The sequence below is a fragment of the Xenopus tropicalis genome, chromosome 9 (assembly GCF_000004195.4).
Source record: "Xenopus tropicalis strain Nigerian chromosome 9, UCB_Xtro_10.0, whole genome shotgun sequence".
Taxonomy (NCBI): domain Eukaryota; kingdom Metazoa; phylum Chordata; class Amphibia; order Anura; family Pipidae; genus Xenopus; species Xenopus tropicalis.
Window position 1 is genome coordinate 2,898,214 of NC_030685.2, and position 18,471 is coordinate 2,916,684.

At 40.7% G+C, this 18,471-nt stretch overlaps 1 protein-coding gene across 1 annotated transcript; it reads left to right on the top strand.

The window, feature by feature from the left end:
* The first annotated feature begins 644 nt into the window (after positions 1-644).
* On the top strand, positions 645-6,457 carry LOC116407568 (oocyte zinc finger protein XlCOF7.1-like). Its single transcript, XM_031893068.1, has 3 exons — positions 645-751; positions 893-974; positions 5,269-6,457. Exon 3 carries the CDS (start codon positions 5,400-5,402, stop codon positions 6,351-6,353), a length of 954 nt encoding a protein of 317 aa, XP_031748928.1. The 5' UTR covers positions 645-751; positions 893-974; positions 5,269-5,399; the 3' UTR covers positions 6,354-6,457.
* Positions 6,458-18,471: the final 12,014 nt, after the last annotated feature.

Below are 18,471 nucleotides of genomic sequence, written 5' to 3' on the forward strand. Positions count from 1 at the left end.
ACATGGCCTGTGCCTTTTTATTTGTCCGTAGTGTCGCAACGTTATGTAGGGAGAGCACTGATCTCCTAATGATACTGATACAGGGCCTTGCAATGATCAGAATGTGAGTCCATTGTACCAATGAGAAGTGCAGGTACCAAGGGCACCTCAGTTTGTACTGATCTTTTGTACATTGGAACCCCCCACGTAATTCTTTCTTCCCCTTCCCTCTTTGTTAGAACATCCCATAATGATAGGAAGGAATACAGAATGTAGGGAGGTTTAATGGGATTCTGTGGGTCTGGGTCCTCATAATTCTTTTGGGGGATATTGCTGGGAATAATCCCCTATAGAAATGTGTAAGTGCTTAATTCCACTTCCAGGCCCCTCCCTCCCACAAGGAGCCAATGGGAATGTGGGAGGAAGCGAGTGACCCAGTGATGGGGAAGAAGGATAAAAATGAGGAGCGGAAGGAGAGAATCCTGAATCTCACACTGGAGATTATCTATCTGCTGACTGGAGAGGTGAGGGGGGCACTGTGAGTGGCACAGTGAGAAGAGACTGTCTGTCTGTACAAAGGGGGTCTCTCTGCTGCGTTACACACTCATCATTCTCTCTCCCTCTCAATACATAGGGCTACGTCATCCCTAAGAAGAAGAGCCCAACTGTGGGTTTGGGGGCCCTGCATGCCCCTGGCTCCGTCATACAGAAGGAAAATGACAAGAAGATCCTGGAACTCATCTTCAGTATCATTCGTCTGCTCACTGGGGAGGTGGGTGCGGCCCCCAAATCCCCCTTATTGTTTAGTAACAGTGTATGATAATCCCTTTCTCTGGCTGGGGGATGACTGTAACATTGTGTGTGCCAGGTTGCCATAAGGTGTGAGGATGTTTCCATCTATTTTTCCTTGCAGGAGTCAGAGAATTTGAATAAAGACAATGCCCTTAGCACAAAAGATATAAAAGAAGAGGAGCCTCAGCAGCTCCACCCACTGGGTGAGTAATGGTTTCGATCATATGTCAAAGCATATCTATGCTCTGCATGGTTTCAAGGTTTTTTTTATAATACGTTTTGCACCTCATACCCCATACTATGGTTGCTAAAGATATACTGGGAATGTAATTTACGTATTAAAGGAACAGTAACACCAAAAATGTTTTAAAGTAATGCAAATATAACGTACTGTGGCACTGCACTGGTACAGCTGGGGTGTTTGCTACAGTAACACTAATATAGTTTATATAAATACCCCGCTGTGTAGCCCCGGGGGCAGCCATTCCTGCACTGGTACAGCTGGGGTGTTTGCTACAGAAACCTTACTATAGTTTATATAAATACCCCGCTGTGTAGCCCCGGGGGCAGCCGTTCCTGCACTGGTACAGCTGGGGTGTTTGCTACAGAAACCCTACTATAGTTTATATAAATACCCCCCTGTGTAGCCCCGGGGGCAGCCATTCCTGCACTGGTACAGCTGGGGTGTTTGCTACAGAAACCCTACTATAGTTTATATAAATACCCCGCTGTGTAGCCCCGGGGGCAGCCATTCCTGCACTGGTACAGCTGGGGTGTTTGCTACAGAAACCCTACTATAGTTTATATAAATACCCCGCTGTGTAGCCCCGGGGGGCAGCCATTCCTGCACTGGTACAGCTGGGGTGTTTGCTACAGAAACCCTACTATAGTTTATATAAATACCCCGCTGTGTAGCCCCGGGGGCAGCCATTCCTGCACCGGTACAGCTGGGGTGTTTGCTACAGAAACCCTACTATAGTTTATATAAATACCCCGCTGTGTAGCCCCGGGGGCAGCCATTCCTGCACCGGTACAGCTGGGGTGTTTGCTACAGTAACGTTAATATAGTTTATATAAATAAGCTGCTGTGTAGCCCCGGGGGCAGCCATTTGTAGAATTCTGGGCCAAATAAATTGAATTCTATCCCAGTCCACAAACACCAAGCCTTATAGCTTAGGAAAATAATTTATTTCTAACAGCAAAAATAGTAATGCAAAACTTAGAGTCTGCAGATACAAATGACCATCAACAGAAGAGTGACTGGAAGGCAGTTATTACTGGTGGGAATCTGATAGCCTTCCGCACAGTTGGAGCTCTGATTGTTCGGACCTTCTCGGTGGTAAGAGTAAGGAATGAGCTCTCTTACTCAAAATTTCAGCCAGTTTATATACAGTTCTTGGAATAATAAACTCCTTTACATAATATATCCAACTGTCATAAAAAGTGCCATCTGCCTTTAAATTGGATCATTAATCATCATCAAAATGTCAGTTCTGCTTCAATTGTAATTACTAAGGCTATACAATTAGTTTAACATATATATTCACAAAAACACTAAATATACAATAACTACATAGTATATGTTGGTTTTGTCATATATTCATGATGTATATATGTTCTATCTATTTCCATGTATGTACCATTTGAATATTTCAACATATAAGATAAAATATATGTACTTCCTTTGTTCTCTAATATGTATAAATTACTCCAATATATTCTATTGTGCCTAAGGGCTCTGGCACACGGGGAGATTAGTCACCCGCGACAAATCTCCCTGTTCGCGGGCGACTAATCTCCCCGAGTTGCCATCACCTGCCATCCCACCGGCGAAAATGTAAGTCGCCGGTGGGATGGCACACGCGGCGGCGCGATTTCGGGAAATCGCCGAAAAAAGCCTTGCGAGGCAACTTCGGCGATTCCCCAAAATCGTGCCGCCGCGTGTGCCATCCCACCGGCGACTTACATTTTCGCCGGTGGGATGCCAGGTGATGGCAACTCGGGGAGATTAGTCGCCCGCGAACAGGGAGATTTGTCGCGGGTGACTAATCTCCCCGTGTGCCAGAGCCCTTAAGGTCAAGGTTATAATGACCCTTCTCACGTTTCTTAAAATATCCTTTTTGACCCTATAGTACTTTATCAGTGAAGTTTGACATATCTCCTATTCTGCAGATTTCTCTCCAGACCCCCAATCCTCATAAAACACACACATACACCCAAAGCTAATTACATCAGACCATAATATATATATATCGTATATACTCGAGTATAAGCCGAGTTTTTCAGCACCAAAAATGTGCTGAAAAAGTCACCCTCGGCTTATACTCGAGTGTGATCCCCTGACAGCGGTTCCCGCTCCAGCCCGCCTCACCAACCCCACAGACTGCCTGTGCGCCGCTCCCCTGCCAGCGGTTCCTGCTTCAGCCCGCCCTGCCAATCCCAAAGACTGCCTGTTTGTGCTCTTCTGCGCACCGCAGTAGTTCCTGTCTACATAGAAGTCAAGGCCGGGATTTCTGCAGGGGAGCGTGACGTCACCTCCGCCCCAGGAACTACTGCGCCGCGCAGAAGAGCGCAAACAGGCAGTCTTTGGGGTTGCCGGGGCGGGCTGGAGCAGGAACCGCTGGCAGGGGAGCGGCGCGCAGGCAGTCTGTTGGGTTGGTGGGGCGGGCTGGAGCAGGAACTGCTGGCAGGGGATCACACTCGAGGTAGTTATTTTTTCTATATGGCCTAAGCATACATTCTGCGTTTCAGTGAATATTAATGTATAAGTGACACGATCGTCACTTGTTCTTCCTACCTAGATAAAAACCTGCGCACCCTTAGCTTGTAACACTCGGCATTACAGGAGGGTTGCAGTTAAGCAAAACAGGTTGTGTTCCTGAAACACTTCTTTTCCTTTCTTGTGAATGTCCTATTATGTCTTATATATCTATATATATATCTATATTTTTTTTTGTGTTATTATTTTCTGTGATATAACATTACTGTTTTACTGTTTGTTTTTATTTTTATTTGTATTTATGTTTATTATGCCCCCGCTAGGAGGTGTCAGTGGGTCTTTGTGTGCTTTTTATTCACTTTGAAAAAGGCTATTAATTATCATTAGTTACCAGTACTGTAATTTAAAGCTACACACATACAGTACAGTATAGAACAAAAAAAATGAAACTTACTACCACCCTAGGCTTATACTCGAGTCAATAAGTTTTTCCAGTTTTCTTAGGTAAAATTAGGTACCTCGGCTTATATATATATATATATATATATAAGAAGAAAAAGAAGCCGCTCGCATTTTGACTTTATATATATATATATAATCCTAATTAAATTATATGACTTGCACCTGCTCCTATATCTAACTTATTGTATAGGACATTAACATAGCAGCTGCTTGGCTAACTTTATGGGAAAGCTCTCCTTTGTTAAGATCTATGTATAAAGAGAACAAAGAACCTTAAAGAAAATCTGAGAGAATATTCTTCACCATTCAAGCTGGGAAAAAAGAGAAAAGGCACAGGTTACATAGCAGATAACAGATAAGACACCATTGTATTCTACAGGGTTTATCTGTTAGCTGCTGTATAACCTGTGCCTTTTCTTTTTTTGAATGGCTGCCCCCATGGCTACACACCAGGGTTTATATAAACTCTAGTAATGTTTCTGAAGCAAACACAAAACTTTATAATGTGCTGCTGCCCTGCACTGGTAAGTTTAAAGGAGACATATCCTATAAAAATGATGAATGTGCCAGGGAATTATACTCCTCTAGATATAGAAGGATTGTGCTTAAAAAGTATTGTTTCTGACTGATTTATTGAGAAATTCCCCCAAACCCCACTAGCCCCGCCCATCTGTGCCACTTCCTGCTGGCTGAATTCTCTGGATGAGCTGGGGAGCCGGCGGCCCTCAGTACCCTGCACTGTAGGATAGGAACCAATCAGCAGCTAGGCTGACCTGATAGGGAACTGAAGCCTGTCTGTGCTTGTGTGACTGCAGGGCTGTGATTGGCTCTCCCCCTCCTACTGTGCTTCTGGCAGGGACCGTTAGGACACGCCCACTCTCCATTTCAAACTCTGACAGAGAAGAGATAGGATCTATAGGGAGCTCCAATAAAGGGGCCATTGTTACAGACAGGATTAATGTTTAGCCCAAAGGGAAACCAGCACCGTATATTATTCATAATTGCCTACAAAATTAGGGTTTTCCCATTTATCCAATATGTCTCCTTTAATTTCTTTAAAATATATACATTTTTTGGTGTTACTGTTCCTTTAAGCGTGTGTTCGTATAGATAAGGGCGATAAGTGCCCTATGAGGGGGATCTAAAGGCAAATGGTACTGTTTTTTTTAATAAGTTTATATTGCAAAATGGCTCTATGTGCTGTAGAGAACACACTAAGCAATTTTCATTTTTTGCCTTCAGAACCGTTGTAATTAAATATCCTAATACCCAAAACCTGCAATCAAACATAAATAATCTCTGTTGTTCTTTGCCAGACGGTGACTATGAAGATAAGAGAGAGATTCCAGCTGATCTGGGAGGAACATTATGTTATAATAATGAGCCAAGCAAGATTGGGGCTGAAGGGGCAGATTCTTGTGCCGACGGAAATCTCACAAACCCTGAAATGTCTCCAGCGGAACAGCCCCCACCAGCCAATGGGATTAAAGAGGAGGCGGCTTCATGGGAAGGGGGAAACCAATCAGATTGCAGCATTAATCCCCTTACAGAACAGATACAGGGAACAGACACACCTACTCCTATCATGGGGTGCAGCCTGAATAACAGCTCGGCAGCTAATTGTATATCGGATGGGATCAAAGAGGAGGTGGTTTTATGTGAAGAGGGAAACCAATCAGATTGCAGCATTAATCTACTGACAGAACAGGGAACAGACACCCCTATTCCTGTCATGGGGTGCAGCCTATTTATAATGCAGGATAATAAACATGATGAGAATGCCTTTACAACCGAACATGAATGTGACATAACAAAACAGATTATTCGCAAGAAATACACCTGCAATCTGTGCCATAAACAGTTTCTTCAGAAAAGAGACATCGATAGACATGAAAGAACTCACAGAAAAGAGAGACACTTTCTTCATCACAGATCTCTTCATAATCATCTGAGCGTTCCTGACGATAAGAAACAGTTTTCTTGTTCCGAGTGTGGGAAATGTTGTTCGAATCAAAATAACCTTAAATATCACCAGAGAACTCACACAGGGGAGAAACCATTTTCTTGCTCTGAATGTGGGAAATGTTTTTCCACTTCATCAGAAGTCACTGTCCATCGACGACGAATGCACACAAGCGAGAGACCATTTTTTTGTTCGGAATGCGGGAAACGTTTTGCCACGTCCTCCGAACTCACTGTCCATCTCCGAACCCACACAGGGGAGAAACCATTTGCCTGCTCTGAGTGTGGGAAATGTTTTACCAGATCAACACAACTCACTGTCCATCACAGAACCCACACGGGAGAGAAACCTTTTTCCTGTTTGGAGTGTGGGAAATGTTTCACGCGTAACCGTACCCTAAAACTACACCTTGAGCTGCACAAAGTAGCAAAACCATAAGTTTGTTCTTAAAGGGACATTAAACCCTGCTGCTCAACCAAACTTTACCCAGTTGTTGCTAGACTACAAATCCCAGAATAATGTAACATATAATGAAGGGTGAGGCATGCTGGGAGCTGTAGTCCAGTAACATCAGGGTTGTATTCTTAAAGCAATATTGCACAATAAAACTTTCCCAGCTCTCTAGGGCCCGCATTGGCAGAAATGCAAAAGAATCCTCCAATGAGAATCCCAGCTGATGTGAGTAAATCCGGCTCCCTGTTCTCTGTTCCTGCAATTGGAGTTGGGAGCAATAAGCACAGTTTCCCAGCACTGAACAAGTCTGTCCCTTTATCCCCATGTCTGATTCCTGTGCCATATAATGACAGGAAAATGGCATTATCTCTATATGTAAGGTACCAGCAAGGGGCCTGACACAGGGAATCAGCATTCTCATTGGTCACTTCTCTTGCATCTATAATGAAGTTTTGGGTCAGTAGAATTCTCATTGGTGAATTGGTTTCCATGTGTAATTAGGTTTTTCATCAACTTCTATAGAGAACTAGGGGGCGCTGTGGGAAAGCTTTTACGGTTGGGTTTAGTTTCCCTTTAATGGGTGCAATGTTTTTACATTTATTTTGCATTAGATATATAATTTAACATGTATTGCAATATGTAAAGAGGAGAATAATGGGGGAAGTATAATAGCAGCACGTGACCCCATGGAAGACCCTAAGTATAATATGTATCCTTTGCAGTGGACAGAATACTGTCCTGGGGGGTGTGGCTTCTAATGAATATGATAAATATGTTGAGCTGAATCTGGATCCATTGTTACCTCCCATTATAGGACGGGGAAACCTATAAGAAGTTGCCTTTATCTATCTGGGGCTGGTTCATTTGTTTAAGTATTTATCCTCCATGTTTTATAGTTAATGCTCTAATGTCCCTGTCAGTTGGTTTGAAAAAATTGCAAGGATTATTGACTTTATTAGTCCGGGCAGGCGCTCAGCCGAGGCTCTCGTATACTGCTGGTGTATAATGCAGTGCTGGTTCTTAGTTTTCCCTTGGAGACACAAACTATTATCCTTTGGACATTCCATTATGGCACCCAAAAAGCCATTGCAGATCCCAAGAATGGGCCTCATAACATTATATACATTGGAAGATACCCTCTTTTCTCTTGCTAAAGGATAACATACCCAACAAAATATCCTTCCATTCCCTGCATGCCTTTAATTCTCAATTCGGACACAAGTGCGCTGATACTTCTGCTGGAGACTGGAACATATAATGCCTATTATGGAGCTTCAGCTACTTGTATCCCAATTCCACTCCCTCCTAACTCAACCCTTCATTGATATACCCATTATAACACTTGGTCAGAAATTCTCAAAACTCCCTGATATGTGCGAGAGACAAAATGAACCCCCCCATAAGCTCTAGTAGATTCACCCTACACCCACCGCATTGTTACATGTGGTCTGGTCCTGTCTTCGTTATTTCTAATCTTTACGGTAATTCCTGGGCTGGGAGCGGAACAAATAAAGGTTATCTCTCTAAAATGTCACCCTTAGTTCCCAGACACTGGAATACATCTCCCCCTCCCCCCAACAGATAATAATCTGGGTTTTATTGAACAAGAAGGGACATATTCCAAGGGGTACGGTATAGGGAAGGTCTCTTTACATTCTAAAGTCTATTTTGTCAAATCCCTTTCCCAAGAGATGGGCTGCGTGTATATTGATTCACTGGTGCATTTCTTAAAATTGGTTTTAATGCTCGTTAGTAGGAAGTTATATGTTATTGTGATTATTAATCGAATTCAGTAGCCACTCAGCATGATTGCAAATAAAAAAAAAAAAATCACCTGAATAGTGCAGAATGGATTTTTGGAAACAATTTTACGGTAAACCGACTGTGAAAATGTGGCTAACGCCTCCAAGTAAAAGTAAGAAAGGTTCCTGCCAGAAGCACAGTAGGAGGGGGAGAGCCAATCACAGTCCTGCACTCACACAAGCACAGACAGGCTTCAGTTCCCTATCAGGTCAGCCTAGCTGCTGATTGGTTCCTATCCTACAGTGCCACCGCCCCACCTGCACAGCCTGGGAAAGGAGGCAGCAAGACGTGGCACAGATGGGCGGGACTAGTGGGGTTTGTGAAGAGTGAGGCATTATGGGAACTTTCTTTACACAGCTCAGCATTTTTTTCCCCTATGAGGCTTCTGATCATCTGAACGGGAGAAATATGGGGAGACTTAAAGGAGACATATCCTATAAAAATTAAGAATGTACCAGGGAATTATACTCCTCTAGATATAGAAGGATTGTGCTTAAAGTTGTGTTTCTGTTATAATTATCTTTTCTCTTATATATTTGTATAAGTACTATGGTCAACAAACACCACTCACCAAGGTGATATTTTAAGTATATTTAATGTGTGGAAAAGAATTACAAAAAGTACATACAAATTACCAATGATTAAGCCAGTCACAAACAATATTGACAGCTTCCCAATACAATACAAAGTATGTATGTATTCATTTAAAGTGGTAAAAATGTATGTATGCATGTGTGTTAGAGTGAATGTGTGTAAGTGAGAGCTTGTGTGAGTGTGTAAGGGTGTGTGTGTCTGTATATCTGTGAGACCAGCCTTTTGTTGCTGATATATATCCCTGTTGGAAAATCCTCCCCCACTGTATTACCCCTAAGACCATATGTTTCCTATCAATCACATTCCAGACTCAAGGAACAATGGGGTATGTATAGTGTATGTATAGAGATATAGTGTAGATTGTGAGTCAGGGTGCACATTTGAACCATGTTAACTCATTCAGGCCTGGGATACAACTTATTTTCCAATACCCAATATTTAACATTTCCCCCTTTGCACACTGACTTGACAAGAACATAATATTTGTACACAAACTGGAAAAGAACTTTGAAGAGAGAGTCCTTGAAAACCCAGTCTACAAATTTCCAGAACTCCTTTGCAATACACCAAATGTTCATTGTACAAATGACAACTGATGTAATATCATGTAATGAGATGGTAAACAGTGATAATTTAGAAGATTTAAAATAATCTATCTATAGGCGGTTCCATCCTCTGCTCATCCATTCACTGTTTCCTGGTTTGACTTTAAAAATCTTCCATTACAGTCTTTGGTCATAGCACTGTGTTTCACTGCAATTGAAACTGTAACTTCAACTGCACTTTCTTACCACACCTTTCATGGTCTTGTATTCAAAATGTGTCAGCAAACATCAAAAGTGACAAATAAAAGTTCGGTACTCAATTATGGGAGTCAGTTATACCAAGAAACCTTGTTCCTTGTTACATTGTTATTCCATATTTATCAAACATTTCTCCTGTGAATGAATCCAGATGGGCTCCCTGTAGTTGGGTAAATCCCCGGCATCCTGCAACCCTTTGTCCTGTAGGGCCCAATGGATTTAAGCCTTGGCTCTTTTAGCAGATCAGCCACTAAGCACCTTTACAGAATCAGGGAGTTGTACCAGTACCGGCATCACCAATGTCACTCTGAGGTTCCTGGCATGTTTGCATCTATCCTGATGTAGAACAGCCATAACATAGGCCGTACCCAATGAAAGGATGGTGGGACTTGAATAAGCAGTAATAACACAGTCTTTAGCAGGATCTTAGAAAAACAGTCTGTTAGAGACTGAACCAGACACTGACAGAATCAGGAGGGATAAGACAGTCACTTTGTGAACAGTTCATAAAGTTCAGAATCAAATAATTTCTCCGGTAACCCTTATGAATGTTATCTTTCAAGTATAATTTCACCCTGAGTCACAGTCTGTGTTGCAAATCACTTCACACCAAAACCAGCACTTCTCTTCAAAGGATGTTGTTCCTCTTCTGTTGTTTTGCAGAGTCTTGTCCAGCATGGCCTATAGCTACTGCTAAACTGCACATTTATACTAATCTAACATTTTATCACTGTATTACCATGCCATTCTTATGAATATGATGTTATACATTTCATGCTTAATAATGTCCTTCATATTGAAAATCATAAATATCTTATGAAAATGCAAGGAAAACATAAATGGGAAAAAATTATAAATAAAAACATATAAAAATTATGCCTTCTTCCCAGTTCTTAACAAACATGTGTTTAAGGCATAGACATAAAAATCATTATTGTCCATTCATTACCTTAACCTTTTAAAATGTTGTAAGTAATAACTATTTTCATGGTCCCAACATAATTGCATATTAAGGAAAACATTCTTAAACTGTATAATCTGTTATCTATTGCAGGATGTTTTTATCCATGTGATACTTTTCCCCATGATCAACACATTTAATATTTCCTATGAAATATAAAAGAAATATTTCAGCAGCTGATGTTATTCAGATGTTTCTTCTCATCCAGATGAGTGTCTAAGATGTATTACCTGTACAATGAAATGTTAAATCCCCAACTTTGCTTTATTTATACAAATAATGATACCGCATATACATGTTGTTAAAACAAGAATGAGTTCTTTGTTCTTTGCTGGGAAATGTATTTGTCACTGGTGTCTTATGGTCTTTTGTTTTTCATTAGTGTTAATATAACTATTGAGAAAAAACAAAATCAAACTCCTAACACATACACTTTATACCCTGTATTAACTATATAATATATAGATCAGTAGTATGTGTGTATAGTATGGAATCACATGTGTCCTTGTGTAATAGGATACCAAAGCCCATCTGTTTCAAAGACCCTTAAAAACCAAGGTTCTCAACCAATTTAACCAGACTCCATGTTAAAACAAATAAACTTACATAGTCAAAAAGACCATTATTTGAGACCTTAAAAAACATAATCCTATCCATCCCAGCAATTGCCTCATACCTTAATAATTCCTGCCTGCATTAAAGTTGGTTATCATTCCTGCATCATATCTTAATATGTGGTCCATAGTAACATTTCTATAATGACATCTTTCATAGATTTAGAAATAGTATCTAGATAACATTTCTTATTTATATTAAGTTAGTTAACCTCTTGCAATAATGCACCTCTCTACTGGAAACCAGTTCAATAGTTTGACTAATATCATACAGGTTAAATTAATTAACCTGTGCAATCTAAACTTTGATGGAAATTATATTTTACATTACACGTATAAAAAAAATTAACACTGAGTATGACTTTATACCTCCAAACAAACCTAAAACATATGTATATACAGTTGATGATCTTGCAAGAGAAAAAAATATTGGATCCATAATCATAACTTAGTTATTAAACCATAGTTATTAAACATATACATCTTATAATCATCTTTGATAGGTTTAAACATTTCATCACATAACTGGCCAGGTCATATGATTATCCAAACTATCAAAGGTCCATAAGATGTATATAGAGTACTCTTCCAACATATTCATAACATCAATGGATTGAAACGTACGTTATCAAAAATAATTTATATAAAAACAATTTATTAACCTGCGCAGGACTTCAGTATGTGCACCTTTAAGTTTCAAATTTAAACACGTAAAAATTACTTGAATCAGGTACAGTGTAGTTAACAGAGAGCAGATTAATCAATGTTAATTAAGATTTCCCTGTATTGGAACCATGCAATCATGCTCCTGTTAGTCACTACAAACAAACATATAACAAACTTATGAGACCAAGGATTAACAGACAGTCCTTAAACAATGTCACATAAAACCACACTGCATGCATAGTCTGTCCATGGACTACCAGAAGACACCACATTTCTTTATTATCCTTGGTCTGTTCAGTAGAGGAAGAAACCCATCTGAAAAAATCACAAAAACTTGGCAAATTTCACAATTAGTTAAACAATATATAACTTAGTATGCTTTCATTTTACTAGTTTACAAGGTCCTAACATTCTTTACACCTTCAGTAATTTCATCTGTTTAACTTTTACTCTCCTTATGTATCACTCAGGGCCTAAGCCTTCCTTTTACTCTCTGTGAATCCCCCTCGCAGATGTTAGTGTATTCAAGCTTTTTCCCATCTTTCCCTGTTACCCTTTATCTAAATACAAACCAAAAATTGTACTAATGCAATTATAGATTAGAAATGTATCTACTCTCTTGTTCCTGTACTTATTTGGTAAAGGTTAGTGAAATAATTCCCTTATTGGCAAATATGCCTATAATAATAATTTCCCTCCGTTTATGAAACAATTTACATGGAAATACAATGCAATCTTCACAAAATAAGCTTTGTTTAACTGTCCCAACTTTTATACAGTAGAAGTATGCTCATTATATGAGCACAATACCTATGACTGAGCAATTCTACACATCACTCCCTGGTGTAACCTGAATGTTACCAGTGTGCCCCTTGGAACCAAAGACTGCTATAATAAGGCCCCTGTATGAATGGGAATGACCGTATGGCATTTTGGAGAACCAGATGAAACAACACAATGAAGACAGAGGATGTACACACAAAAGGGTTCCCAGGGCCTGAGTTAGGGGCCCCAACAGCTGAAAAAAACAAATGGAAACTAGACAAAGTCTTAACACTTTCTGGGCCCCCACATCCATCAAAGATCATGCTCCATGCCTACCTTCCCCCTCTGAATCCACAATGTGCCTACCATATACCCTATATTATATGTTTCAAGACTATCCAGCCCCATAATGTCAATCAATCACTGGGCATATGCTTCTTCAAATCACCTCGGATTTTGTTAGAGACAATATCTTTCTAACATATTAGTCAGTGGAAACACAATATTCTCCTGGTTCTAGTAAAACAGACTAGAAAAACATATCACTCTGGCATGGGGGTTGGTACAATATTCCTGAGAGCCTTGTTTAAATAGGAAAACAGTGCTGATACCTTTTTACTACACTGAATCTTAAAAATCCTCCAAAATAATTTTCAACCTAGTCATTCACCCAGCCTTAGAAATCTGAACCAATCAACACCAAACCTCCTTTATTTGATCATCACAAGCAAACTTTGAATAATAGATTAATAAATTCTGCTCCACAACTTTTGGGTGACATCATTCCCTTAAATATTCCCTGTCTCCCTTATACCCATTATAATATCTGGGCTACATAATCTCAAGAATAATTTCCTGACATTTAGGCTACAGACAGTATATGGCTTCAGAACCCATAATGCATACAGAGACACTTTATGCTACAAATAACAATACAATTCTGATGTTTATGATTCCACTGCCAAAATAGCTTTTCAACAAACCTAACTTGGCATTTGTCTAAATAGGGGGTTATCATTTGCAGAAATTCTACAGTATAAAAATTTTCAACACACATTAAACTTTCCTGCTTCTGCAGTTCAATGAAACATTACAATCACAATAACACTGCTACATATTTCCATGTAAAAGTTTTTCTCAATAGGTATACCCAATTATATTAAATTACACAATGTTTACAAACCTTTAAGAAATAAGTACTAACATTTCTTTAGCACTAACCCTATAATGTGCATATTCCTTTTCTCAGTAACAATGAGTAACTCCTTTTCTCTTCAGTCCTGGGTCTTTTATACCGACAGACTGGTCTATTCATGGGACCCTGGGAGTGGCCATTCTGTGCATCAGGCTCCCTTGCCTGTGTAACAGCACAGACCTGAGCTTGCTCTTGCCTCATTTCAGAATCTTTATCATTTTTAATTTGCTTTTTGATTAAATTACGTCTCTTAAAACATCTCTTAAAGAAGTGACCTGGCTTTCTGCAAAAATGGCAGATTGCATGGGTATATGCCTTTATCTTTGCTTTATTTGATTGGCATATTTCCCTTATCATGTGAATGATTGAGGGGCCTGAGTTATGCAGTATAAGCTGTCTCCTGTACTTATCTATATGTGATGCTGCTTTCTGAAGAGTATCCAGACTGCAAGCAAAAATATTAGCACCAGGATCTAGATATTTAAACTTGTTTACAAAAGCTTTTATCATTTGCTGTGTAACTTGATCTTCTTCAATGCCCATAACCAGTCTGTAAACTTGCTCAAACAAAACCAGAAATGTAAAGGGGTCATCATCTATAGAGGTCTCTAGATTATTAAGCACCTCTATATCAAGCATATTCTCACCATTAATTATATAATTAAGCATTAATAGCCTGTCCCTCCTTGTGCCGTGTATTAGATTCCCATCTGTATCAGTGCCGGGAGCACTCACAGGGATTGATAACCTCTGGGAAATACGTGCTGGCACCCACAGTTTAAATGCTTTATTCTTCTGTTCTTCACTTAACTCATATCTCTCTATATGAGACTCGAACAGATCACAATTCGTTAAAACACTCTTATTTGCATTAAAATGTGGAATGTTTTTCACAATTTTTAAAAGTTGTTTATTAACTTTTAATTGCAGTTTTGCCCTATCATAATCTAATTCTGGATCACTGAGATCCGGAATAAACATAGATCTCTGTTCTTTTGTAATAACCGAAACCTGGTTATTCCTTTGCAAAACTGATTCTACTGCTGCCAATCTCAGTTCATGCTGAGCAATCCCCTTAGCCAGACAGTCAGTACTAACTGTATCACATTCAACTTTTTCCTCACCAGAATGAGAATTAGTCTTTCCTACATCATCAGTTCCCTTCCTACCTGAGCACATCAACATATTAAATGTTTTCACCATTAACATAACATTGTTAATTTTGTGCTTCATCTTAGAAAATGACATTCCTTCTTCTAACTTAACATTTGCCTCCACACACTGACTGTACATATCTGACCATATCTCTGCATCAGACATAATGCTATGAGGGATTTTAAACTCAAATTTGCTTTTCCTAGCCAAATTATCAAGAAAATCCATACTCACCGGAAAGCAGAATATTCCTCCTGCGCCCGCAATTAATACTTACACAAGTAACTTCTAGGTTCTTTTACTCATATAGACATCTGGAAGCTTCAGTTCAGCTACACCCTTCTGTCCCCCTTTGAAGCTGACAGAGTGTGTATATGTGTAGTGTCCAGGGCTATATTTTGGTTGGACTCGCCATCTGTTATAATTATCTTTTCTCTTATATATTTGTATAAGTACTATGGTCAACAAACACCACTCACCAAGGTGATATTTTAAGTATATTTAATGTGTGGAAAAGAATTACAAAAAGTACATACAAATTACCAATGATTAAGCCAGTCACAAACAATATTGACAGCTTCCCAATACAATACAAAGTATGTATGTATTCATTTAAAGTGGTAAAAATGTATGTATGCATGTGTGTTAGAGTGAATGTGTGTAAGTGAGAGCTTGTGTGAGTGTGTAAGGGTGTGTGTGTCTGTATATCTGTGAGACCAGCCTTTTGTTGCTGATATATATCCCTGTTGGAAAATCCTCCCCCACTGTATTACCCCTAAGACCATATGTTTCCTATCAATCACATTCCAGACTCAAGGAACAATGGGGTATGTATAGTGTATGTATAGAGATATAGTGTAGATTGTGAGTCAGGGTGCACATTTGAACCATGTTAACTCATTCAGGCCTGGGATACAACTTATTTTCCAATACCCAATATTTAACAGTTTCTGACTGATTTATTGAGAAATTCCCCCAAACCCCACTAGCCCCGCCCATCTGTGCCACTTCCTGCTGGCTGAATTCTCTGGATGAGCTGGGGAGCCGGCGGCCCTCCGTACCCTGCACTGTAGGATAGGAACCAATCAGCAGCTAGGCTGACCTGATAGGGAACTGAAGCCTGTCTGTGCTTATGTGAGTGCAGGGCTGTGATTGGCTCTCCCCCTCCTACTGTGCTTCTGGCAGGGACCGTTAGGACACGCCCACCCCTCATGTGAAACCCAGACAGGGACCTGAGAGGATCTATAGGGAGCTCCAATAAAGGGGCCATTGTTACAGATAGGGTTAATGTTTAGCCCAAAGGGAAACCAGCACCGGATAATATTCATACAGGGTTAGGGGTTTTCCCATTTATCCAATATGTCTCCTTTAAGGGCACTATTGAGAGAACTGAAGGTATGCCTGCATTTTGGGATTAACTCTTTACTAGCCTTTCCTTCTCCTTTAAGTATTGAAGTTAAGTTTTTGTCATTCCATGTCTGAATCTCACATAGCAAACCATACATTATAGAGAAACTACAGCTGCACCAGGTGCCCTAAATTATTGTCTGTATTTTTGCACACGACCTTGAGAGACACCACAGGACTCACACGGGAGAAACTATTTCCCAGTACTGACCGTGCCTAATATTGAACTTTTATTGACACCACGGCTCTCATTGGTGAGGGAAGGCATTTTGTTGCCCTGAGTGTGGGGAATACACACAGCACTACCCTCCAAGCCTGACAGATCTGACACAGGAGAGAAACCATTGGCTCGTACTCCGAGTGCCAGGACTCACGCAGGGAAAGCATCTGAATGATTTCAGCATTAAAGGAGACATATCCTATAAAAATGATGAATGTACCAGGGAATTATACTCCTCTAGATATAGAAGGATTGTGCTAAGAAAGTTGTATTTTGGACTGATTTATTGAGAAATTCCCCCAAACCCCACTAGCCCCGCCCATCTGTGCCACTTCCTGCTGGCTGAATTCTCTGGATGAGCTGGGGAGCCGGCGGCCCTCCGTACCCTGCACTGTAGGATAGGAACCAATCAGCAGCTAGGCTGCCCTGATAGGGAACTGAAGCCTCTCTGTGCTTGTGTGAGTGCAGGGCTGTGATTGGCTCTCCCCCTCCTACTGTGCTTCTGGCAGGGACCGTTAGGACACGCCCACTCTCCATTTCAAACTCAGACAGAGAAGTGAGAGGATCTATAGGGAGCTCCAATTAAGGGGCCATTGTTACAGATAGGGTTAATGTTTAGCCCAAAGGGAAACCAGCACCGGATATTATTCATAATTGCCTACAAAATTAGCCATTTTTCCCATTTATCCAATATGTCTCCTTTAAAGGGAGGGTACGAGCTACAGCATGTTATATCATATAGACATGGGCAATAGAAACTGAATTGAGACTGGTGGAAAGGCGGTCACACAATCAGCATAGGAAGGGGCTCACCCCATTGAATCTAGTTTATATTATTGTTTTTCCAAGAGATTGATTGGTTACATATTACAGGGCTCTGCATGTATGAAGTGATTACATGGTATTTATGTATGTATAACTTTATTTATAAAGCGCCACAAGGGTACGCAGCGCTGTACAATCTTACAATATACAGAATTACACACAGGGAGGACAAGTGATATATGTGTTGCACACATATATATATATAGTATTTATTTATTATAAGTGCCATGTGGTATGAGACACAGTAGGAAGGAGGTCCCTGCCCCGTAGAGCTTACAATCTAAGTGATTGTGCAGTCATTAGTGGGGGAGTTTGGGAATGACCCCAGAGCCAGACTGGGCCAAGGTGCTATTTCCCTGGGAGGCCCAGCTGGGGTACAGTTGGATCACACCATTCCCAGCTCAGGGAGAGACTTCCCAGCAGGTTTAGGCAGAATGAGGAGCTCAGACAAACTCAGATATAAACAGGAATGAAATCCCAGGGGCTGGAACTGATAAATATCACCAGGGGGTGTTGCACACATCAACCAATCAGAGCCTTGCTTTCATTTTCTACCGAAAACTAGTTGCTATGGGCGATATTACAAGTGATATATAAGCTAGCTCCGGACTCTCCGAGGGGCAGAAATTCCGTAGAGAGAATTGTAATAAAATAATTCGGTTCTTGCCGGATGCCTGTATCCCTTAGCAAAACGCATGGGCTTTATTTATATTTTACTCTTGTACAAACAGCAATACATTTTCCCTCTGTCCCTAAATCTCAGTCCCGCCTTGTCTTTTCTAATCCAATTGTTCTTCTCGATAGCTGTTTGTGCCCGCCTACATTCAGCACTTAGCCAATCGGCTAACGCGTCCCTCCCCTTCTACTCTCAGCCAACGAGTCAGCGTGTCGCCCCTCCCCTTACAGCTTCGGGCAGCGGAGCAGCGTGCGGAAACGGGTCAGTAAGGGACCGGGGCAGCGCTCAATCCCCCAACCAACTCAGCCAGTAAGTAGGGCGGAAATGACTGTGTCAGTGGGACATAAGGAGCTTCAGGGCAGTGAGTCGGGGGTAAGAGCTGGGGATTGTTAGGGGCAGTCCTGGGACTGGTACTAGGG

Excerpts from the sequence above, each read along its gene's own strand:
- LOC116407568 (XM_031893068.1), top strand. The coding sequence starts at position 5,400 with ATGTCTCCAGCGGAACAGCCCCCACCAGCCAATGGGATTAAAGAGGAG.